The 26,087-nt window shown below is 38.3% G+C and overlaps 1 protein-coding gene across 8 annotated transcripts; it reads right to left on the minus strand.

Annotated features, from left to right (window-relative positions):
* Positions 1-726: 726 nt before the first annotated feature.
* taf1 (TAF1 RNA polymerase II, TATA box binding protein (TBP)-associated factor) lies at positions 727-25,732 on the minus strand. Of its 8 annotated transcripts, none has more exons than XM_067406992.1 (41): positions 25,443-25,732; positions 24,899-25,013; positions 23,709-23,832; positions 23,474-23,590; positions 23,270-23,392; positions 22,923-23,164; positions 22,565-22,786; positions 22,176-22,457; positions 20,547-20,733; positions 20,290-20,397; positions 20,042-20,209; positions 18,804-18,931; positions 18,602-18,709; positions 18,209-18,382; positions 17,917-18,090; positions 17,605-17,709; positions 17,265-17,465; positions 16,830-16,971; positions 16,611-16,658; positions 15,999-16,129; positions 15,835-15,915; positions 15,588-15,737; positions 15,357-15,476; positions 14,983-15,158; positions 14,569-14,795; positions 13,981-14,188; positions 13,400-13,565; positions 13,054-13,265; positions 12,055-12,169; positions 11,830-11,928; positions 11,571-11,748; positions 10,766-10,833; positions 10,562-10,684; positions 5,988-6,080; positions 5,806-5,890; positions 5,640-5,707; positions 5,431-5,547; positions 3,509-3,607; positions 2,814-3,027; positions 2,438-2,588; positions 727-1,155 (listed from the first exon to the last, which is right to left on the minus strand). In XM_067406992.1, the coding sequence occupies exons 2-41, from the start codon at positions 25,010-25,012 to the stop codon at positions 918-920; spliced, it is 5,886 nt and encodes a 1,961-aa protein (XP_067263093.1). In that variant the 5' UTR covers position 25,013; positions 25,443-25,732; the 3' UTR covers positions 727-917. The 8 variants fall into 8 exon arrangements, with proteins under 8 accessions (XP_067263093.1, XP_067263099.1, XP_067263094.1 ...); XM_067406998.1 differs by lacking the exon at positions 16,611-16,658 and adding an exon at positions 4,937-5,041 and having other exon boundaries at positions 12,061-12,169; positions 20,547-20,736; XM_067406993.1 differs by having other exon boundaries at positions 12,061-12,169; positions 20,547-20,736.
* Positions 25,733-26,087: the final 355 nt, after the last annotated feature.

Raw genomic sequence — 26,087 nt, forward strand, 5'->3', positions numbered from 1 at the left:
AAGGCCTTTTGAATCCAGCATGACACAGTGCACAAAGTAAGGTCCATAAAGACATGACTGGATGAACTTGGTGTCGAAGAACTTGAGGACTTGAAGTTGACACATCTCAACCCCATCAAACACCTTCGAATGAACTGAAACAGATTACTTCTCATCCAGCATCAGTGCCTGACCTCACAAATGCTCTTCTGGATGAATGGGCAAAAACCCCCACAGAAACACTCCACTATCTTGTTAAAAGCCTTCACAAAAAGTGTGGAAGCTAGCTGTTATAGCTGGAAAGGGGGGCAATACTCCATACTAACGTCTATGGATTTAGAATGTGATGTCATTACAGTCCCTGTTGGTATTAAGTGTCCTGATATTTTTGTACATATAGTGCATTTCTACACTCCAGGTTTCACAATGACAGTCACTTCACAGGACAGTTTTTACATTTTACTTGAAACTGATAAAATTGTTTTGATGAGATAACTTTGGTTATTGATCAAATCTTTTATTTCCAGTTAAGTCATAATTTTGTTTTTATTTTGGCCTTTTTATATATAAATAATAAAATAATAATAAAATAATAATAAAATATATAATAAAATACGTTATGTCAACTGTCCATATGAATTTAAATGAGTTTTAAAATTAATTTTGTAATGATGGATCGTAGATAAAAGTGTAGTTTGGCAGAGTGAATTGATGTTTAGGAAGGACAAAATGTGTACATTTCAGATACATAATTTATTTCACTCATTCTCCATCACAAACATTGCCTGAGCCACTTAAACAAAGCTCAATAAGTCATATAAAAATAACATGTAAAACAACCATTAGAACACTACGAAATTTACAGTTATGTGCAACACCATCATGACCACCAGGACAGTTACACACAGCACATGAGACAGAAGAGGAATAAGCATGTGTTAGTTGTCAGAATCCATGTCACTGTCTCCTCCAACAGATCTGAATTCTTCACTGTCCTCCTCATCATCACTGAGCTGTGCCTGTGTGAGAACACTAGGGCCTCGCCTTCGCTCATCCTCCTCTTCCTCTTCTTCCTCTTCACTTATCCCGTACACCTCCTCTCCGTCCCGGTCTCCTGTCCTGGGGCTGGACACCTGCCTTTGCATCTGACTGTCTCCATCATAGTAGCTGCCATAGCTATAACACACAGGAAGTGTAAGTGAAAGAGTGCATTTAGAAATGAGGAGAAGACAGGTCCATTTGTTAAAAATATAAGAGAAGATTTATATGTTTAATTAGACTGCAGATTGTTTTATTAATGAGGAAGAGATACTGTACTATCATTTCCATCACGGTTACACTCACGTGAAGTTGCCCTGCTGCGCTGCCATGAAAGTTTGTAATTTGAATGTGTTTTTAAGTCTTGTGGTTTAAAAACCAGAGCTTAAACCATTCAAGCGCAATAAGCAGGGAAAGAGAACTCATTTCGCTATATAAATGCCTCATTCATTCATTCATTCATTCATTTCGGTACATGCGCGTGCTGTCTGAGAGATGGTTTCTGAACACGCACATGAAATGCACTCAAATAAAACTGCTGCTCATAGAGTGCTCGAGTACTGAAAGGAGTTCTTTTTGATGCCTTATTGGGCTTGAACGGTCAAATATACACACTTGTGTGTCAAAATGCCTGTCGTTTATGTCTTTAGTCTTTCTCAACATAAACAGTTGAGAAAGAAATATTGAATCTGTGTATTTAGTCTTAAAAGTGACAGCAACCTAATAAACCTGCTGCCGTCTCAATGTTGAAAAAAAAAAAAAGAAAAAAAAAAAAGAAAATCTCACTGCTCTTGACTGAATAACTTCAGTAACTTTAATAAGAATAAATGTTTATTTAATTTACACAGTGAAGACTTTTCAGTTTTGTTTTGTTTTTTTACATTTGTTTACTTTATAAAATGTATGTAGTATTTCTTGTGCTTAAAGTTTTTCAGGTAGGTCTTCTAAATTTGTGTCTGCTCTATTGTAGTTTTTTTGTCCTATTGCTTGTCATTTTATCACTGACTGCTTACTTTGTTAATATTATTCTCAGCCCTGAAGCTCAAGCTTTTCTCCCAATGTAACATTGCTAACATTGATCTAGATTACAGAGAAAAGGGCATTACCAAGATGTACTGAGTAGATTGACTGATGTAAAATAACCTTTGGTGAATGTGTGTGAGAATGACAAATTACTAGGAAGCACATTTGAGAGTTCCTAAGAGACAATGTAGAATTAAACAATTACAAATAATAAAAATAAATCACAACACCACCCAAGTACAATCATGCGAACATTATTAGTATCAATTTGGTTAATGGGCTACTATTGAAGAACAGTAGCATATGTATAATACGGATACAATATCACGATTTTACATGGAATTACATCAGCCTTATTTTTTCAAACAAGAATATGTTTGTGTGCATGTATTCTTACCTGACATTGCTGTCCTCCATGTGTGTTACACCATCAGGCCCCTCCCCCTCATAAGACATCATACTTTCATCCTGCTCTAGTCCAATCCGTGTGCTCTCCTGATGCCCTAGTTCAGCATCACTGTCACTGCCACTCTCTGACAGTTGGATAGCTTCAAATTTAGAGTAGAGAGTCAATGTTACATAGACAGCAAAATTCTCTCTCTCTCACACACACACAAATATGTCCTCATAACATAAATACGCCCTCATATTTACGTCGTAATACCAGTGTAATACCCATTACATGTCATTATACAAATTTGTGTCCTCATAAGTCACAAAAACGCATACACACACACACACACACACACACACACACACACACACACACTTACAGGAGAATGGATTATCCCCTTCCTCCTCACTGGCGTCATCTTCTGCATCTGACATCAACAGATCCTGGTAAAGCACACTGGCCTGTGGTGGCCGGCTGGAGCCTTCATCATCCTCGTCCTCCTCTTCATCTCCATGTATTCGCCTCTGTGGCCGCATGAGGAGATCGTCATCATCATCATCCTCATCTTCATCATCTAGATCTCCCTCTTCAGCCTAAAAGTACATACAAAATTCAAATCTCTGACATTGAAACATTTAGTTAAATCATTGCATTTGCTTTGATTTAAGTTAATGTTGTATTAACACTTTACAATAAGGTTACATTTGTTAACATTAGTTAACTACATTAGTAAACATTAACTAACAATTAACTATCAACAGCATAAAATTAAATGTTAATCTCGACATTTACTAGAACATTTTTAATACCAAAAGTTGTATCCGTCAACATTAATGCAGTGAACTAACAAATATTTTTAACTAAAAATATATTGCTCACAATTAGTTCATGGTTATTAACGCATTATCTAATGTTAACAAACAAGACTATATTGTAAATTGTTACCTATTTTGTTTAATGCATATTTTTATTTTATGCACAATAATTAGTTAATTAAATCAAACTATAAGGGGTAAAAAAGGACTGAGAATTCCCTGTTGAAGACCCCTGGTTTGAAAGGTGCACGTTTATTACCGGAGCAGGTGTTTTGGGTTTGCCATCATCATCTTCCTCAAATCCTTCTATGTCCACATCAGACTCCTCCTCGCCCAGTCTGCCTCTGCCGTGACGACCCTGAATAACGTACACACAACAATGTACTTCAGGACAGTGTGGATGCAGGAGAGGAAGGAGGAGAGGACAAATCAGAAAATACATGCAGCAGAGGATGGACAGATGTAGGGAGGGATGGATTGAATGGATAGAATTAAAGGCACAATATGTAATATTTTTGGATTAAAATATTCCCTCCAAAAAACACTAGAACATTGTTATATATTATGTTGACTTGTGTACTTAAATTATCCCAAATGTTTCCAAGAATGTTTAAATCCAGAGAAATAAGCAATTTTAACTAGTGTCCATGCATCACCCATCGATGACATCATACCCACGTTACCCTCGGTTTCTGGTTTTATTTTGTAGAAACCATGGAAACACCAAAAGTGTTTTATTAGACAGGTGAGCAACTGTTTGGATGGATACATTCATCGACAGAAAACTAATCAAACACAGTAAGTCTTGTTTAAATCTCATTTTCTTGATTTACAGCGAGTACCATGTTTTACCATGCCTAATATTGATCTAGCTTACTGTAGTGTGCATTAAGTGTCTCATGGTAGCCAGCGAGCGAACGCAGAGTAGCACCATAACAACTTTCAAAACACAAATGTATCCAATATGATAAAACAGCGCTACTTTACCCCACATACGCTTGACCGCTGCTGTCAAACCGTGTGTCATGCTCGTCTTTCATTAGCAATCGCTTCAGCAGCCTCGTTTCTGCTTGCACAGCACTCGGCCTGCTCTGATTCATATTACAGTAACGTTAATAATCTCATCCATGTACATGATTTCTGCCCGAGCTATAAACCTCTCACGATTTTGCAAAATCAAGGCGTCATCAAGCTACACCTTTGTTTTGAATAAGCAACCTCTAGCAGCTAAAATTTACATATTGTGCCTTTTTGAAGGTTTTTTTTTTTTCAGTTTAGGTTTTACATTTTTTGTACATTAAAACCTTAAGAGGTGTTTTAAAACTAAAACAGTTGATGGCTGTGACTTTGGAGAAAATGCTGTTACATTCATTGTTCTTGACTGATGATTGTCTCTGGAAAAAAAAATCTCATAAAAAAAAAAAAAAAAAAAAAAAAAAAAGATTTTGGATCAGATTTAGCTCACTAAAGACAAGTTCTAAAACCATTCCTAAACATACCTAATAGTTGAAGATGGGTTAGAAAGCAAATCAAGCAGCACACAGAAACCATCACAGTAAAAGGGGTGGGTGACCACAAAATGGATGGATGAGAGGGTGAGAGGAGGGTGAGCAAGCCAGCCAATAAAATGGACGAAAAGATGGATGGACAGAGGAATAGATGGATGCAGAGAGGGAGAGAGGAATACCTGCCCCCCTCTTTTCTCAGGGGTGGGAGGGATTAGCGTAGCCTCGGCTAACAGATTAGAATCTCCCTGCAAACTCACAGACACACTGTTCTCACACACATCAGGCTGAAAGAAAGAAAGAAAGAAAGAAAGAAAGAAAGAAAGAAAGAAAGAAAGAAAGAAAGAAAGAAAGAAAGAAAGAAAGAAAGAAAGAAAGAAAGAAAGAAAGAAAGAAAGAAAGAAAGAAAGAAAGAAAGAAAGAAAGAGCCCCAGACACAGAAAGACAAATAAGTTGTAATAAAGAGAGGAGGAAAAGACAGGAACAGTGAGGAAATGTGAATCAAACAGCAGTGCAGAACGTTCAGACTATGAACGAGAGAGAGTACAAGCCTTCTGTTCTTTTTCTGGCAGAGTCTCATGATGACATGCTTCATTTCACCTGCTATGAAATACACTTGCACACAGAGCAGTTGAGACACCCAAGACCATGCCCTCAGTGTGATGTGTGTGTGTACCTGTGGTGTGTACGGTCCAGGAGTCAATGGGTCTAAGCTCTCAAGGTCTGCAGCGTCCAGAGCAGCTTCTTTAGCAGTAGAGATGTCCTTCTCCAGTTGAGTCAGGTGTTCGTCATACTAACACAGATAACACATTAAACATCTCAAACACAAAGTCTAACAAAGCACACAAAACAGCAAAGAACTCCTTCACTCTCACACAGACGTACCTCTGCTAAAGTCTGCTTGCAGACATTCACAATTTCCAGAGCTGTTTTGGTATAAGGACTATCAGGACCTGAGAACAAAAAAAAAGAATGCATACAAATGTGAAATCATAATTTTATTCAAGATGAAACAGAATTTCCTAAATAAAAATATTCATGTATTCCTCACCATTGTATTTGACACTGTTGGTGTGAATGAGACCAACATCAGAAAGAAACACCTCCCGGTTCTGATACTTGTGTTTGGAGATGTTCTACACAGAACACACATACACACACACAGTTCAGAGATTCTGAAATAAATCGCATTCCTACTGAAGTTTCTTGTGTCCGCACACAAATATTCCTGACCTTACGGAGACTGTCCAGATCCATGGGGTTGATGATGACTTTATAATAATCAGGAACAAATTTCTTGTTAACAGGATGATGGAAGGGCCAAGACTACAGAGAGAAAGAGATATTTTAACTAATTAAGAAAGATCAATTCACTTTATTTGGCTAAATGAATATCCTATGGAACTATCAAAAACAACAGATTAGCTGGACATCTTTTGTTTCAGTGTTAAAGCTGCTAAGCAAGTTTGTTTAATGTCAAAATACTTTCAATCAAAGCAGCCCTAACTTTGATATGTGGATTAAAGATGTGTTTACTTGTAAAAAGTTAAAATAATGTTGATTCTCACTCATAGGCTCTTTAAGACCTTTGATCAGACATGGCGTGACATCATTTTATTTTATTGTCAGGTATTTTATTTTACTGCTTCAGTTTTGTTTCTTGGTTTTGTTAATTGGGGTAATAATATTGTGCAATTTAAACTTGCAATGAACAGGTTTGTGATCTGTGCGCTTGTTATTCAATGTAGGAAAATCAGATAAAGAAAAAATAAAATTAGACGGCTGCATATATGAAAAAAAAACACCTAACCCTAAAAAAATTCTAACAAATGGTTTCTCAGCTGTTTTTTGTAGTATTAGGTGTCCTTAATAACATACTAAAAGTTTACCAAAGTTTGACCACTAGAAAGGTGTAATTTTCAAGATGGCGTCCAAGATGGGCAGGAAGCCCTTAAAATATCCTAACTCCTTCATTATTTGACCTGGCCAAGTAATCTAGGTGTCTAACCCCATGTTTTCTGGGTCTATGAATCCATTGGACTTGTCTAAATTGCACTGACATGATTACATACTTATGGAATACATAATTTGAGATTACTGTAAGATTCTATCTTTGTTTGGGGTGAACCAGCGATGTAAACGATGTCATGTAACTCCTACTCAGTACATGTTTTTGGACACACACCCTTTTTTTGCTAAAACACAGACGTGATATTCAATGTAAAAGTTATTGCACCTAAACGTAACTTAAATTAGAGTTGTACAACTTTGATCATAAACAACTCTGAATAAGCCCAAAACAGAGGCCTGTGTGTGAACCCTCTAAAATGGTCACTCATTTTAATTTGACTAAGGTAATACATATGTAATGCATCTTCTATTGATGTTCTGAGTATAAAGGTGGCATTATACTAAACCCAACAAAACTAAATTCACAATTTTCAACAATTCAGAAGATGGTGGAAGAGAATACTGACATTTGATATTACTTGCCTCATTTAAATGTTGTTGGCAGCAAAGTGTATACCATTTTGCGATAACTAAATTCATCCTTAACTACTTAAAATACCCCCCCCCCCCACCAAGATTGCACCCAAATGCAATTTTGACCATGAGTCATGTTGTTGTAAACCAAGAAACTTGCCCCATTTGTAGTAAAAACTTAAGAGATGGCTCTGATGTGGTTGAGGTTCATCACAAGGGAGCTGATGGAATCAGCAATGCAAGTGTACAAAGAGGCGATGACTTACACATTTCCGCTGGTGAAATAGTACACTCAAAATGTCCACAGAAGTATATAAATAAAAAATACATTAAAATCCAATAAGGGAATAAAGCTGAGCCACCAAAAAGAAGTGCCAAAGTAGCAACTGGTCCGTTCAACAGCCAAACTGATTGTCTTTTCTGTGGGACTACGATAACACATGGAAGTAAAGACACAAGTACTGTTAAGACTGATACGCTCGCAGAGTCCATTCTTGAGTGCTGTGACAATCATGCAGATCAATGGGCTTTCACTGTAAAAGGCAGGATTGAGTATTAAGGCCGTGATCTACATGCTGCAGACTGTGTTTACCACCACTTATGCAGTAGTAATTTTCGTAACGGATATAACATACCAATACAGTTCCAGAAAGACCCAGAGGCAAAGCGCAGAAAGTCTGGCCGGCCCAAAAATGAAGATCAGGAGCAGGCATTCATGAAAGTTTGCTCTTACCTCGAGAGTAATGACGAGGAACAGTTGACAATTACACATCTTCAAGACAAAATGAAAGAATCTCTGACAAACCCAGATTCTGAACCATATGGAAATCAATACCTCAAGAGAAAACTGAGAGAACAGTACCAGGACAATGTACATTTCATTGAAGGGGAAGGCCTCCATGACATAGTGACAATGAGAGAGAAGACATCACAAATACTACGCTCTTATTTCAGTGAACAAGAAAAGGATGAGGAATCCCAGAAATGAGCAATCATTCAAACAGCTGCGCGATTGATCATGAAGTGATATCAAGACCAATGTCACATCTGTTACGGATCAGTATCCGAGCACAAACTCACTTGAGCTTGACTCTGCCCTTTTATTTGTTCCTGAGACTCTCCATACACTTTTGAATGGTCTTTTTGTGGGTAAGGAGACAAGCCGAAAGGTTGCAGGAATTGGACAGGCAATTGTGCAGGCAGAATGACCACGTGCTGTGGTAGCTCCATTACAAATTGGTCTTGCAGTACAGGCACATCATATGTATTGGTCACAATTTCTGGTGGATACCCTTCATGGACTGGGATTTGCTTCATCATACAAGGAAGTTTTGCGTTTTGAAAAGAATGCAGCAGATTCAGTTGCCCCAGATATGTTAGCGGATGACATAGATGTGCTGGACATGGCAATTCTTTTTGCTGGGGACAATGTTGACCACAACATCCTTACTATTGATGGTAAGGGGACTTTCCATGAAATGGGAACCATAGCAGCAATCACTCCAGGGCGAAAAAAGGACCATATCATTCCAAGGAGACACATTACCAATCTAGATTTTGCAGTGCAAAGTAAAATCCCAGTCATTGAATATTGCTTTGCGAAACATGTGCACCAAATCCATCGTGTTCAACGACCTCCCAGCACTGATCAGCTGTGACAGAACAGTTGATGTCCTGTGGGAGCTCTCACTGAACTTCAAACAACAAACCCCAGGGTGGCAGGGAATGATGCATATCATTCATCAAGGACTAGAACATCCAGGCCAATCATCAGTTGTGTTCCTGCCAATGATTGACCTGTACTCTGGAGACAAAACATGTATTTTGTCCACTTTGGATTTTGTTTGTGACCTGGCTATCAAACACAATGCTCCACCCATTATTACGTTTGATCAGCCACTGTACTGGAAAGCAGCAGTTGTCTATGGATCAAATGCCGTCCAGCACATGATGACTGGAAAGTCAGTGCAAAGAGCTTTTCGTGGACATTTGCTGGTGGACAGATGTTTCAATCACCTGGTTGTGTCAGAGCTGCAGGAGGATGACTCACAGTTTGAGTCATTGGTGAACCAAGCTGGTGAGATGTATTAATCCATGGTGATGAAAAAAACAACTTTGGAGAGTGCTGCAGCATCAGATATGTTGAACCAAATCAAGGAAAAGGTGGACACGAAGAGGGCAGACCTTAGCACAAGGTCAAAAACCAGCCGGCTGTGGGTAAACTATCAGAAGATGCTGCAGACAGCCCGAGCTCTGATCAAAGCAGATCGTACGGGATCTTGGAAGATGCACTTGCGTGCAATGTTGGACTGTCTGCCAATATTTGCCGCCAGAAACTTGTGAATGGTGAATCAACCATCCAGTCCTGTGCAAATGTGTTTCTGCTCCCACATCAAGCAAGGAATGTCATAGAGGACCATGGGACCAAGGCAATGGCAGTGTTGTTTGGCGGAAAGAGTACTGATGGTACTAGTGGTAAATCTAGTGAAGGACACAGTGCAAAAACGTCTAAAAAATAAACCAGAATAAGAGGAAACAACTGAAGAAAATAGAAAAAGATATGTATAAGTAAGGAAAGTATAAAAAAAAGGCAAAAAAACCCAAAACAAAACGCATTATAAAATATATTAAAAAAATATATACAAAAATAAAAACAAAAAAATAAAAGGGGTTAGCGGTACTGAGCCTTCACGTGGCAGCCCTGTTTATACTAATTTTACAGTACCACACAGTTCTAATGAATTTATTCTTTACTGGAATCAAAAGAATGGTTATGAACCACAGAAACCACCAACACTAGGCAAAACGAATTGACAAAGGAGAAATATGCAATTACTTGAGGGAAATTTTACTTATTTTCGCATAAATATACGTGTAACCTATTGCTTTAATATATAATTGTACTTGTAATCAATTATCTATCATGCAAATATGCTAATTAGAATATTACATGGCCAAAACATGTATCAGGCGCCGGTATTCCTGGTCTAGGAGGAATAGAAAGGAGTAATGGTCATTTTAGGACCTGACGGCCGCCATTTTGAAAATGGGGCCCTTCTTGAAGTCAAACTTTGGTAAACTTTTAGTATGTTTTTAAGTACATCTGATACTACTGTATACCACTGAGAAACCTTTTGTTAGAATTTTATTGGGGTCAAGTCATATTTGCAGCTGACTAAATAAAATGAAAATAGGTTAATATTGCCCAAACTTTAAGAGGAAACTGACTTGCAGTTACTAACACTGGATAAAATGTGGGAAATCTTCAAATACAAATAATTATAAATACATATTAAAAGGTAAAACAGTAAGCGGTTGCTCACGTCAGGGACAGCCATCATCTTCTGTGTGACAATGTTGTCGAGGATGAAGGAGAAAGCGACTTGATCATCATCGTCCAGAAGAGGATTAATGGCTTTTTCCAAACGAACCAAACGCTCCTCTTTCTGCAATGAAGCAACAATAATTACTCAATCTCTCTTCAAGTGTTTTTTTTTTTTTTGTCCAAGTAAAACATTCATACCTACCTCTTTCAGTTTCTCATCACACAGACTCAGCATCGCTTGACTAACAAGGGTTAAAGGATGCTTTGCACCTGAAAAATACATATATTTATACATAAAAATAGATTATGACTACATCTAGTAAATACCTTAAAAGATCAGTTCTCTCATAAATTAAAAAAATCACCAATTACTCACCCTCATGTCATTCCAAACCCGTAAAACTTTTCATCTTCAGAACACAAATGAAGATTTCTTTTAATAAAATAGATTTCTGTCCTTCCATAAACAGTCTACACAACTACCAATTTGACACTTCAAAAAGTTCATAAAGAGATTGTAAAACTAATCCATATGAATGAAGTGGTATATACATTTATTAACAAACACATCAATTGTGGCAAACAGAAGCTTAAGCATGTTTGTTTTTTCGTGCGAGAACCAATGAGGTTTGTTCTTGTGTGTTATGCAAGTATGGTTGAGCTACTTTTTATGTTCACTGATCAATGTTTATATGTGAATAAAAGCCTAAATTCAATCTGTTCATCATATAAAGCGATCATGTCGCTTCAGAGAAATTTGACTAAACCGCTCAATTCATATGGATTAATTTTAAGATCTCTTTATGAACTTTTTGAGGCGTTAAAGTGGTAGTTGCGTAGCTGTCAATAGAGGGAAAGAAAGCTCTTGGATTTCATCAAAAGTGTTCCGAATACGAACAAAAGTCTTACAGGTTTGGAACGAAATGAGGGTGAGTAATTAATGACAGAATTTTCATATTTGGATGAACTAACCCTTTAAGTTCCTATATGCACATGTAAAAAAGTACCATTATACGTTGCACTGTTTTTGAAGATGAGTTCAACGCTCTCTCTGAACTCTTCTCGTGAAGGGTACATGCGCTTGCGAACATTTTCACGTAGCGTCTGCAGGTCCATCGGCCGTGTGATGATCTTGTAATAATCCTTAACCACTTTGCCATTTACAGGAGTGTGAAATGGGTACGTCTGAGAGACAAACACCATATTCAATCAATGTGTCAAAGCATGTTTTACGTCTAGTAAATAACATAGGAGAATGTGTCTTACATTAGGAAGGTCCCTCATGTCATTAATGATGCTCTCTAGGACTGAAGAGAGCGTGACCATGGGGTCTGTCCTTCTGCGATGGATGGACTTATGAGGACGCTGATAGAAATACAGAGAAAGTATAATGAAATATGATAGCACGCTATGATGCTGCCATGTGCTGATCACTCAGGGCCTACAGGATTCTGTGAAAAACTACTGCACAAACAAACACTTAAAACATACTCTTACATTGAGGTAGTCACAGTGCACCGTTGTCCCCACACGTCTCTTCTTTTTAGGAGGAAGCTGCTGCTTGGGGAACTTCAGAACCAGAGATTTCCTCCGCACTTCATCAGCACTGTAAACATATTAATCATGTATCATAACAACATTACAAATACTAACACATTTCAGCAGCTTAGAATACAAATTAGTAGCTGACAATACTTTTGGGAAGTTTACTTGCCAGAAATACATTATCTAAATACACTATTTTGAACAGTATTTTGGTAAATATTTTTAATGTTATTATACATACAGCATATTAATTACTATTAATTAGTGAGTAAATGGAGACAGAATTTAAATTTCTGGATTAACTAATTTAATGTTTGGAAATGTTTGCAATTAGAACTGTGATTGACTGCATCTGAAATGCATATGTGCAGGAGCGGCATTGCTCAAAGTGAAAGAGCAAACATTTACATCACTGTATTACATTTAGTTTTAGTAGTGTGATTATTCAAAGCATTTGATGGTTTATTTTTATCATCTAAGTGCATTATTAGCAGGAGAGGCTGGACATAGCAAGCACTGGGAGAGCCTGTGTGTGGACGGCTTGTCTGTGTAAGAGATCCAATGAATGCCTGCATTGAAAGCGTAAGGGTACTGTGTGAGAAAAAAATCATGTTGTCTGTGCCTCTGCATGCTTAATCCACTCTGTGTGTTTTGCTTATCAGCTCGCACACACCAGCTATAGGCGTAAATATTGAATTTATTTAACATGCTATTAATTCGATCCATTTACTTCATAGACATCCTTCTCTGATATATCATTTCTGCTCTCTGTTTGCTCCGTTGTCAATGTTTCTTTGTCACAAGCACTGTAGTGTACATGCTACATGGTATCAGTATCGAGTACACGAGTGCAGTATCGGGCCCGATACGGGTATTGCAACCGGTGCATCCCTATTTTAAAAAAAAGTCCACAAACATGTTATGCAACTACCATGTCTGTATTACCTCTCAATGAGCTGCTTTCCAAGCACAATCTTGGTTCCTTCTACTTTAATAAGTTCTTCATTGTCATTGTGGATTACAGTCTTCTCAAGCTCCTCTTCCTGCTCCTCTGTCATGGCCACTGGATTAGAAGGTGGGGCATTGGTTTGGTAGTACAACGGGCAAAATTTATTGGTTCTCATGTGGCCAATTGCACCACAAGCTCCACATTTTAGCTGTAGACAAAACCAAAAAAATTGCAATCAGTCTGTGCAGACAAATATCATGTGCTCATTTCATTCACAGCAACACACTTTAAGAAGAACTGATCACATCAGTGATAAACAGGAGTATATTTCTAATTTTGTACCTTCAGGTCTGGTCGTTCTTTGGCCTTCTTGGCCTTTTTCTCAGGTGGACCTTTAAATTTGTCTTTCTCTTGGTTTCGTTTAAGGCGTCGTAGCTGCTCCTGGATTCTTCGCCTTTCCTTTCTCATCTCCTCCCTGTGCTGTTCATCAAACAATGCAAACTTGCGACTGCAGACACATGAAGAACATACACAGACATTGTTAGTAATAAAAATAACAATTTTATTTTATACATGTATTAATAATAATAATAATAATAATAATAAAACTTATTTACATTTGTTAATATTTATATTAAACGTTTTAAATAAGAGTGTGTTCAATACTATATTAGTTTTTGCTGTGTACTAGTACCGACTACTGAACTTTTTCTGAACACTTTAATCTACCAGGACTTGAATATAATGCACTAAGGGTGTAATGTGTAAATTGCTGTTGTTATATGTTTGTATATTTGTTTTTCAAACACCAGTCAGGAGTAGTGCTCCTAATTTCGTTGTATGCAAATGCAATGACAATAACTGCTTTCAATTTCAATTTTAGTCAATCACGACAAACCTACTAAGTACAAACAGATACTTACATGAATTCATCATCCTTTGTGGTGCGTATACGCAAATAAGCATCTATAACAGCCGGTTTGCGTACAGTCTCACAGCGCACATACTCTTTGCCATCCTCGTCACGGAATGTGCGATAAATTTTCAGCCTTCTCCCTGTTGCTGAAGAGTTCAGGCTAGTGACGGAAGAAGCATCATCATCTTTGTGAGAACTGGTGGAGAGTGCGCTTGCTAAAATGCACAAACAGATGCCGCGTTATTAGATACTGAGAAAGACAAAGATCTGGGTATAGACAAGGGCTGGGTTAAAAAAGATGAATTTAAATCAATTCTCATTTTGATGAACTGATTTCGATTCTTAAATCCCAAGAATCAAGCTTTTAGTCTCTGCTGTTTATAGCTGATGAATGAACATGAAATTTTTAACCTTTAATATTATAGTAATGTACCAAATGTTGTTCCCTGTATAGTTTACAGCATTACCTAATACATACCCCAAATAATCAATATTGAATTGAATCATATGCTTGTGAATCGAAATTGAATCAAATTGTATAATGTGTCAATACTCAGCCCTTGCATAGACAAATTTCAATTTAACACACACGTACAGCCTTTGCGTCGTTCCTTGCGACCCCTCTCTCTCTCATTGTCCTCTCCCATCAGCATGCGCTGCAGCTCTTTTCTCTCCTGTTCTTCTCTCTCTCTGCTCAGCTGAGAGCTGGTCTTCTTATTCTGCAACATGTTTTCTATGTTCTTGCCCATCTCCTCAAAATCACTATCTTCTGCTGAGCTGCTGTCTGTGTCCGTTGATAACACCTCTGTGGACTCCAGTACTCTAAAACACAAAAACAAACATTAACAGTTTACAAGCATAAGAATATTGTAATATTAATCAGAATTGTCATATTCCTATTATGTAACCATCGTGTTAGGGTTAGGGTGAGCATAAACAGTGCTACTTGCAAAACATTTTTAGTGTGAGAAATGCAGAAGAGTTCAGCTAGTTTCTCTCAGGTTCTCACTTGTTCTGCAGGTCAAAGATCCTCTGGCACTCCTCTTTGTAACGTTCTTGATGTTCTGCTACAGAGAATCGAGACCCACGAGCAAATTTACTCATAGGCCCCTCCCCTGAACGAGCCTGTTCAGTAGACATGGTCCTCACGACGTCAATCACCTCCCAACGGGAAAGTTTCTTTATCTAAATACACACATACACATATTAAAGAATATAAAGGCAAAAGAATACAAAATGACCAACAATAAACATTATCATTAGGGAGAGTTAACAACATTACAAAAAAATTACACACAGCACCTTTATTCACCTATAACTGTTAAGTGATTAGCTTAATCTGAGGTCAATCAGAGATTGTATCTTTGATTAGTTCAGTGTCACCTCTTCTTCAGGAACTCCAAACTTGCGGAGCAACTGTTTGGCATTTTTGAGTGACAAACGTCTCAGATCTGCATCAGTCCCAGTCACAGTCTTTTTCACTGGTTGGGGCTCTCGATCATCCTGAGCATAAACAGGAAACACAGTATGATAATGAGGGTGTGTGGACATTCTCAAGCAATCTAAACATTCTTAATGGCCAGGAGCTGTGCTAAATGGTCAAAAAGCATGTACCTTCTGCTGTGTAGGTTTGTTAGGGACTTTAACGTATGAGAAACCCTCTCCACAGCCCGTGGGATCAGCAACCCCTGTGACCTCCAGGAGACACTTCCCCTTCATGGCTGCAATGAACGCCCGAGTTGTGTTCCATGGCGCAGTTCGTACCTGACCAGATCACCACATTAATATTATAAAACCATAAAAAAGACAAACACCATCCAGTATAAATGCAATATTCAAATGTACTCATTAAACCCCTGACCTCATCATCAATCTTCATCTGGAATTCCTCCTCATTCTCTTCCTCGGGTGCAAAAAAAGACTTTTCACCATAACCAGCATCCTGGGAGAGAGAAGTGTATGATAGCTAGTGTGGCTCTTTAAGAAAATTGTGCACATCGGGATAGAAAACGTGCATGTGTAAACCTTTAGTCTCTGCTCCGCCACCAGCATACTGTAGTACGCACAACACTGCTCTGGGGAAACCATTGCTCTGATCTCCTCTTCAGTTGGAAGCCGGAAATCAGGTTTCAGCACCCACCAGTTAGAGTCCATGCCTGACAAGAGTAGGTATGAAAGAGCTTCAGCACAGAACACAAACTGCATCTGCTACGCAAGAACTGCAGACTCGGATGGCGCTTTCATACTGACAGCATTTCTGCTGCATAACAGACCTGCAGCTTTAAAAGAAAATACATTGACTTCTGGGTTACTTCAATAAACTTCCTTTAATAATGGTCATTGGGAGTGTGTAACTGAAATGAATACTTGCTCATATTGAGAATCACCACATTTACATCTTACACAAAATGTAACCCAAATTGTAGCTATAACCTGCTAAAATCATCTGGATTAAGACAGATTTACAGCATCAAATTTTTTTATGTTTGGATCCCTGTTATCGGCAAGATCCCCATCAATATTGCAGACGTCTTTTTTGTGGAATGCCGCAAACAGTTAACATGGGCGCAGTATGTGTAAAACGAGGCAGAATTATGTGATCTGGTGTACTTCCTTAGCTTTCTGTTCCTGTCCTACCTTCCCAGTACCCGGAAAAGTACTTGCTGCATCTGTCAATTCTCCTGTCTGACAAAACACACACACAATAACTGAAAACACTTTTCCTTTCTCTGAGTTCCTCCTGTTTTCTATTCCCTTGCATTTCAAACATTTCTTAATGAAAATGAGAGTAGGTAAACTTGGGCTAAAAGTTGATCACAGAATTTAAGATGAACGTGTGCATGAGAGTAAGTGCACCTGTGCGTTTGAAGTCAGCACAGAGTTTGAGGCGTTTGCGGATGCTGCTTTCAGAGTGAGAGGGAAAAGCTTTCTTAATGTCCTCCATACGTATACGGCGAGGACGATCTTTACTCTTCCAGAACAGACGATAGATGAACACCTACAGAGAGAGAAAATATTTAATACACTCAATGAAAACCCAACAGGTGTTACAAATATAGGATAAGGATTTCAAACTTCTATAGGTGTCGCATAGGGCTTGATGCTGGACCCGACACTAATTCATAATTGTGTTACTCTAATTTCCATGTACAAGATGTTAAGTAGTCAGCTCATATTAGTAGTGCCCTACATTAATCAGCCATTAGATTTTACTCATCTATACATAACTATTACTTGTTAACATGCAACCACAATAAAAATTGGGAAGGCAGGGATGGGTGCTGATGCTACCTGTAGGAAATCTCGAATGTGTGTGTTAGCTCGTTTAGAGTTGGGCCCTGGCACCTCATAGAGAGGGCACTCCTGACCCACAACAAATATGTCCACAAGCTCTCGGATGAAGTAGCCCTGCCTTGTCCGGATAATCAAGAAATCAGTCTCAGGCATCTTATGTAGATAGATGGGAGCTCTGAACAAGTTATTTTCAAAGGCCTGTGAAATACACACACATAAAATGCAACATAATTCAGAACAACAACAATTTAAGGAATTGTACAATGTGATAAAAAAAAAACATGAACTTGAAGGTGGCAGAGGGTGACAGGATTGTGTAAGTGTGTCCATATGTTACCTGCAGTAGTTGTCCAGGGTGCAATGATCCCAGGAATGGAGAAGTGTGACAGTAAACTGTCTCTCCGTATTTACAGTCAGGTGCTCCTGGGTCTTTACCTGGTTTCTACAAATATAAACATTGACAATGCCATCATCAGCAGACTTAGAGAGTGAGATCCAAACCAAGAGCTCAAATTAACGAGACTTAGATCTTAGGGTCAGACTTGATCTAGTTTGAGTCCCAGAACTAGATTAAAATCACATTTATGTCTAAAGTCTTCAATCAAACCTTACTGGATATCTCAGTGTCCTATGTGAATTTGTGGCTTACTCTTTTGTAGTAGTTCTTGATCTTGGTCGCCATGCCAACTTGCATAAGAAGGGGAGGATACTCCTCACTATATTCAGCCAAAATCAGGTCTCCATCTTTTCCTGTCAGATCCTGAGCTGTGCGCATAAAGAACATGTCCCCTCCGCCCGATGCTTGACGCTCCTGCTCTCTCATCTGAGAGAGATTTTAAAATGTGAAAGGACAAATAAAGGACAAGTGTGAACTTTACAAACAAACACTCACTGTCACATTCAAAAACACACAAATTAATTCTCAGGCTGTGTCAGTCTACCTTAGCCTTTTTCTTGATGTGTTTGAGGAGAGGCTGGGCTGGGTGTGGGCCAGGCTGGGACAGTGCTCCAAATGAATACTTCTTCAGGGAGGGTCGATGAAACTGCCGTAGTTTCATGGGTCCCATGTGAGTGGGGAAGAATGGCTGCCTCAACTCCACAGCAGGAATGGAATGCTGAAGAAAGAAATTGTTACAGAAGGACTAAATAAGAGAAAACTGGCAAAACAAAAGCAGGAAGTCAAATCAAATGAATTAATGTTTTTAGAGGGTCATTTTACAATAAACCTGTGCACACATACTCAGAAAATACAAAGGTCTGTTGGCTCAAAGAGACCAAATTATTCAGATTGGACTATGGGTCCATATTCACATCCCTAGATCCAATCCCCCCACCTGGATGATGTTTCCCCCAAAGCTGCCCCTGAGCCCCTGCTGTTTAGGGTAGTAGAACTCATCATTCGACAGATTCCAGGGATCTTTAATCTCCGGTTGGGACATATTCTAAATCAGAGTAAAACAAAGCATCACACAAATTCAGCTACTTTTCAAATCTCTGCCTTTTCCGCACTCCACATTCTCCACATTCACATCTTACCTGTTGAGGTTCATCTTTGATGACGCCCGTCTTTCCCAGCAGAATGCGACTTTTTTTCAGTGCTGTCTCTTTTTTGTTTTCTTTGGAAGGAGAATTAGATGCTCTCTCCTCTTTTTCATCTGGGATCTCTGTAAATACAGATAAAGGTCAAATGTTGGGTTCCATGTACACTTGCATATTGTCGTTAATAGCCCTTTAATTTTGTAAAGCAGTGGTTTTCAACCAGAGGACCAGGTCCCACTAAGGGGGCTCAAGATGACTTCAAATTATTTAAAATTAGACAAAGCAAGCATTACAACAAACTAAAAAAAACTAAAAATTAAGATACTTTTTTTAATTCACCCTCTTAACACCTTTTTTTTCCTTCAGGGTTCCTTCAGTCTTGGAAAACCTGGATATAAGACCTCTGTTGTGAAAATCAAGTTTATAAATGTTATTTATGTCTATGTGGTCTTTTAATATGCTTTAAGACAAACCATGTGCAAATTCATTAGTCAACACCATTGCCGAGTATTTTCTCCTTAAAACTGCAGTTTACCAAAGACTGTCTCTAAAACGCGGTTTGAAATCGCCCTTTCTCTACATCACAAACATGTTGTAACTAATCCAGTCACAGGCGGGTTGGGCTTTAGCACATCATGCTGCGAAGCAGGGGTGTCTCAAGAGAAGCTAGGTTGTCCCAATATATTTTTGTGATGATATGAAAAATCAGGAACATTTAACAATATAGCAGGTGAATTGTGTATATGATGTATATTACAATGTTACTATATGATGAACTATAGGACTTTGTCCAATGACGTTCTAAGTTGTTCAAAACGTTGGTAAGGATGCTGATTTTTAGAAGGCAGCTGTCTGAATCTGAGATGGTGAATGGGAACATGGTTTGTGTTACATTAACAACACATTATTACATTACATCGACTAGACAAGCCTGTATAATTCGCTCTTCCCTTCTTCTGAATCAGCTTCTGGTTAAAACATATATGGCTGAATTAAACCAGTATTTCCACTTGCCATTGTGTACCATTTACTACAGTAAAGTTGACCGAGTGGATAGTCCAAGCTGGTGTGAGTGAGTGGAGGCGGGGATTAGTATGCATGTTCAGGGGTCTGCATATTTCATTTCAAGCTATTTTAAAGGCATGAAGAAATTATTTTCACAGGAAAAAAAAATTGAACATGTAATTTTGGTGATTCAAGATGAGTTTTAAAGGTATAAAATTAAAATATAATACCGAGTATGATGTTTTCATCATTGGGGTTGAGGGTGAGAATGGGAGGAGAAGGGAGGCGGTCCATGCTCTGGTCATCCCAGATTATGTGGTCTTCCCAACGTCCATACACAAGTTCCTCGTTATCAATTGGGAATATGGAGAACCAGGGGGTGTCATCCTCATTAGCAACTGTAAGAAAATAAAAATTTAATTTCTTCTATTCTGAGCCCTAAAGAGTAGATATGCTTCATTAAAACTGAGGACAGTACCTTGATGATCATGATTATGTTTGTCTCTTTTGGAACCTGTTATGGATGGAGTTTTGGTCAAAGGAGGAGGGGTCGGGGGCACCAGCTGAGAATTACTGCGACTCAGACCTGGAAAACATGCACACATTCATTCCACACACCAGTTATCCATCAGGACATATGAATATGTGTTTTTGATGTGATGCACTGTCAGCGTTGTGAATATGCATGTGTGACCTTCTCTGATTATTTGTTGAATTATGGTTGTGTTCTCTCACCCTGCTGAGCATTGTAAGCATTGGCGTTACGGGTCATGCTAGTAGGAAGCCACCCGGCCAGACTGGCACGCTGTGTTTTAGTACCCTTGTGTTTCACATCATCTCCATTCCAGATGATGTCTTCCTCCCACTGCAGCTGGGTCACCATTAAAAACAACTCATCCTGCATCGGAGACTCCTCATCCCCCTGCTAACACATTCAGACAAAAGCACACATACAAGTTATTGAGCTGTCTGTAACTATTACAACTGACTGTATCTACTATACTTCATTGTGAGTGAAAAACAACCCTTGATGAATGTTTCTATCCCCCTTTTATGCAACGTGGAAAAGGAGGTATTTTCTACAAATGTGACTTCATTATCCGCTATATGTAAATAACTATAACAAAGTAAACTGTAAAACTATGTGTTAAAAATCACTGTATTTGATTGATAAAAAAAAATTATATATATATATATATATATATATATATATATATATATATATATATATATATATATATATATATATATATATATATATATATATATATATATAAATAAAATATATGTGTGATTACAAATACCAGTTTGCAATATCAAGCAGCATAATGGACTGCTTACCTGTTTTTTGTACAGGAAGTGAATGACACTAGAAGCCTTGCCCACTCTTACATTAGAACTTTTTACAGACAGACCTCAACCAGTGTTATTTTCTAATTTACTTCTTTATATACTAATATACTAATATAGTATATATTAATATTTTTAATTATTTTAATTCTAAGATTTAGTAATTATGTGTACTTTTTCCAATTTTATTTATTTTTTTATTTCTATTTAGATGACATTTATTATTAGTTTAATTTGTTTTTATGTTACCTGCAAAAGCAACTTTTCTCATTTTTATTTAGTTATAATTTATCTAATATTTATATTTTATTTTAATTAAAGGGAACCTATAATTCCCCATTTACAAGATGTAATATAAGTCTTTGGTGACCCCAGAACGTGTCTGTAAAGTTTCAGCTTAAAATATCCCACAGATCATTTATTTGTATAGCTCGTCAAATTCGCCCCTATTTGGATGTGAGCAAAAATACGCCGTTTTTGTGTGTGTCCCTTTAAATGCAAATGACCTGCTGCTCCCAACCCACTTTTCAATGGAGGGCGGAGCTTTAACAGCTCACGCTTTGGTTGCTCAACAACAACAACAAAGCTGGAGAATGTTATGCAGTCAAAATTACAATTGTCAGTAACGGTGTTCAGCCTTACATTGTTCAAACCGGAGTCAGACACTGATGGAGAAGTTACAACTTTTAGAATGCATCTGGATGTTTCTGAACGGTTAGTGGATAAATTTATGTAGTTGCTGTGGAGTTGATTCAACTCATCGACTAGCATGTGCCATCATGTTAGTTTTTTGTACAAATCCACTGTTGAATTGACCCTCATTTGTAGTCCTTAAAACAGTGAATTCTTTAAAGAATCTCCCTTTGCATTGAACTTTGAGCATTTTAACTTTGCAGATGTTCTTTATGCTCAAACAGCAACATTACACACTAACTACAGTTAAAAGTGAAATCATAATCAAACACTCTTTTAATATTTTATGCTTTAGCTTTATTTACCAATAACAACACTGACCTCAGCTTGTGCTTCTTGAGGTGGTTCCTGCTCACTGACTGGTTCAGAAACTGGTGGATTTACAGTTTTTTCCACTGCATCAGTACGGTCTTGCTGTTGGTCATCTCTGAGTTTAAATCCATAATGAAAGCCGCTGCCATCCTCTGGGACGCCCAGCATGTCATACCAAAGCTGTGCTGGACCATAACGCCACTCTGCCACCTTTGGCCTCACCTCAGACACCTTATCACCTTCACCAGACACTTGCAGGAATTTGGATTCCACCGGAGCCATCATGGTGATCTACAAAGAGACAGACACAAAGACAAAGAGCATTTTCTTCTTGATCCCATCATAATAAAGGTCCATTTTTGAAGAGACCAAGTGGGCATGTTGTCTGTCTGGATTACCTCATCATCAGACAAACACTGCTCCGGTGGTGGAGGTGGTGCATACTCATAGTCCCATCCTGATTTTTTCTTAGCCCCTGGCTCAGGTGGTTGCGATTCATTGTCACCTATAGCCATGTCTGACTGTGGCTCTCTCTGCTTTCGTTTCCGTTTCCTGCGAGCACTTCGCCATACAGATGGCATGTTCTTACCGGGACCAAACAACCGCAAGAACCGCAACACCTGGTAGATCAAAAATTAACACTCACCATGAAACTGCAAACAAACTACTATTGGAGTGCAAATGAGTTTAACAATCTGATGAAGTGTGTAATTAAACTTCGGATTATTTCTAAGACATATAGTGTGCTAGTGTCACCTTTCCAGGTCGGAACTCAGGGAAGAGCTCTGTGACTCCAGGCAGGGCTTTAGCAGCATCTTTCTGCATAATGCCTGCAAGAGGGAGGGTGAGACATCCTGCCTGTCCTCCTGTCCCGGAACCCTGAGAAGGTCGATCGCTCTCACTCTCGCTGTCTGATGAACTGCTGAAATCAACTTTGTCACCCACAGATGATGGAGCGATAATGGAAGGCAGGATGATACCATCACCCTCATCATTCACTACAAAGAAAAAAAGTGAGTGAAAAAGACAAGCAACAATAAGAGATAAGAACACTGACACAAAATTTAGACTGATTCATCTATCAATCAGACTGTCTCATTTACCACTGCTGTTCTGAGTGGGTGTGTCTTCTTTCTTGGCAGGGATTGGCAGACTAGGGGGAGGGGGAGGAGGCATGAGTTTGGCATCAACATCCTCACAATCAGCATCGTAATCATCCTCTTCATCTGCACACCAAAATACACACGTCAGTAATGAATTTGTGCATATACATAAGTGTATTCTGCACCAGTCTTGCCTGTGTGTACCTGTCTTCCGTGATGGCTGCAGGTTGCCCATGGCGTGTCTGTATTTGCGGGTTTCATCTTCTGCAACTTCACTGATATCGGAGTAATCAACTGCGTCGTCTGTGCTCCTTACCCATCCTACATCAACACACACAAATACAGCAAAAATTTTGGTTATTTTGTCACATTTTTCCTCTAAATGCACATTTCTGACTGCTTGGAGTGACATTTCTCAAATAACTAGTCAGAAACAGACCCTCTGCATCAGTGTTGCTCTGATCTTGCTCTTGATCAGCTGTTTCCTCCTCACTGGCTGTTATCTCTGTAATGAGCGAACCCAAACCCAGAGAGCCCAGACCAGCCAGGTGCTTCTTTGACTCCTGACAGAGAGAAAGAGACAGTTGACAAGCATATAAAAAATAGCCTCTCTCCACTAAGCCAAAAGCACAGAGGGCCCCGCTCCTCAGTGTAAAGTGCTCAGGTTTCATCCTCACTCTAACCGTTATCACTGCACGGTGTGACGCTCCGCTAAATATTCAGCTCTATTCATGTGCAGAGCTCACTTGCTTACGGCCCAATGCGAACGCTCCACTCATGTACCTCTCATGCTTATTGGAAAAGCAAAGTCTGCTCAAATAATGCGCCAATATGAAATTTCTATGTAGTAGTATACTTGTTTCTGTTTGCAATAGCCCTATACTGCAATAGCCCTATACTGTAAAATAAAGTTACCTTCTCATTCACTGATCCACTTCCTGCTACACTCTGCTCACATGCTCTGATAATAATAGCTTTGTAGGACTATACATTATTTGGATAATTAGTCAAAAAATAAATCTCTAAAATCTGATTCTGTTGCATAGAACTGAATAAAGAATAATATATTGATATTTAATATTAATATTTTTTCTGTCCAATTTTAGTGTGTAACTTTCACTAAAAGTGTTATTTTATTGGCTTGCATTTTTTAAATTTAGTACCATTAAAATGATTGAATTTCATTAAAAAGTCTAATACAAGTACACAAAAAAAGCTAATTTGAAATAATAAATATTTTTTTTAAAAGCATTTTGGTTTCATTTAGGGCCAAATGCATCCAGAATTTTCAGTTTCTGCCCAGAAATTTCATTTTAGTGCATCCCTAATTCATTGGTGGTCGATCAGATGATGGCAGATCTGAATGTAAGCTTGCAGTCATTTGTATTAAAGGAGCAGGGACTAAATGATTGAAGAAGTGTGGCATACATCACCAGAGAGAAGTCACTATTGAATTATAACATTTTGATTACAAATTACACAAAAAACTGAAATATTTCCATGTATACATCTCAATAAGATGAATAACATACAATTAAAAAATAGAAAGGTGGGAAAAAAAATGGAAGGTGAATTTCCAACTCATGCCGACATCAAGACACATTCAAGAGCAGGGATTTCTTTTCTTACTGTATCCAGCACACTGTCATCTTCCAGCTGTCCATTCTCATTGATGTTGCCAAAGAGAAACCCTGTCAAGTGAAAGGGCCGGTCCTGGTCCTCATCGCTATCCGAGTCTGACATTCTACACATACAAAAACAAGATATACTAGCATTCATCAGCCCACCACAAGTTATGAGTCCATGAAGCAACATATTGGATATTATTTCTGGCAAAGTCAGGTAAGCCAGCAAACATTTAGTATTTACTTTTAATCTATTCCTTTTGTGGGACTCCAACTTGCCTTTTAAGATTTAAGTTCTTTAACCACCACCACACCACTCTATGATTAAAACTAGTCAATCACGATTTTCATAGAATTAAAAAACAAATAAATTTTCTGAAGAGTACAGCACCGCTAACAGTTTGTAGATTAACGTACAGGAATTATTGGAGTATATAGGCTACAAGAGAAGAGATAGAGGAGATGTTCCACTTCAGTATTCTTTTACTTTTATCCTGCTTTTTAAACACTGTTATGACTTCAGCATATTAATCTTTAAGAACATGTACCTGCTCCTCTGTTGCTGTTACCCGGCTCGAAGGCCTCTGGATCCTCGTGCTCGAGTGAAAATCTGACCGAAGGAGGAGCTCACTGTCCCCGGTCGATTAGCTGTTAGCAGCCAGCCAAAGGGAACGCGTAAAAGCATACGAGCAAAAAAAAAAAGTCGCGTTCAAGAATATTATATGCAAGCTTAGTTTGTTTAATGTGTAGATATAAATAACTCAAAAGGCTTTGGCAATGAATTAGCTGCTGCAGCATGCGCGGGTAGTAGCAGCAGCTGTGTGTATGTTTCTGTTTGTTGTGTTCGGAGCTGATCCAGTTTATTTTACTCCCCCTACAGGTCTAAAGTTGCAGCTCCGCACTGGAGAGTAGAGCACACATTAAATATTGACTGCATTTTTCTCTGTTCAGTTTGTCCCAGAACGTTAGTTTTTGGTTCCCAGAACAGTATTCTAACGTTAATCTAACGTTCCCAAAACGTTAGTTTTTGGTTTGTATAACGTATTCTAACATTAATCTAACATATCCAGACCGTTATTCTAACATTAATCTAACTTTCTCAGAACGTTATTCTAACATTAATCTAACATTCCAAGAACGTTAGTTTTTGGTTTGTATAACGTTATTCTAACATTAATCTAACATTCCAAGAA

The sequence above is a fragment of the Chanodichthys erythropterus genome, chromosome 13 (genome assembly GCF_024489055.1).
Source record: "Chanodichthys erythropterus isolate Z2021 chromosome 13, ASM2448905v1, whole genome shotgun sequence".
NCBI lineage: Eukaryota > Metazoa > Chordata > Actinopteri > Cypriniformes > Xenocyprididae > Chanodichthys > Chanodichthys erythropterus.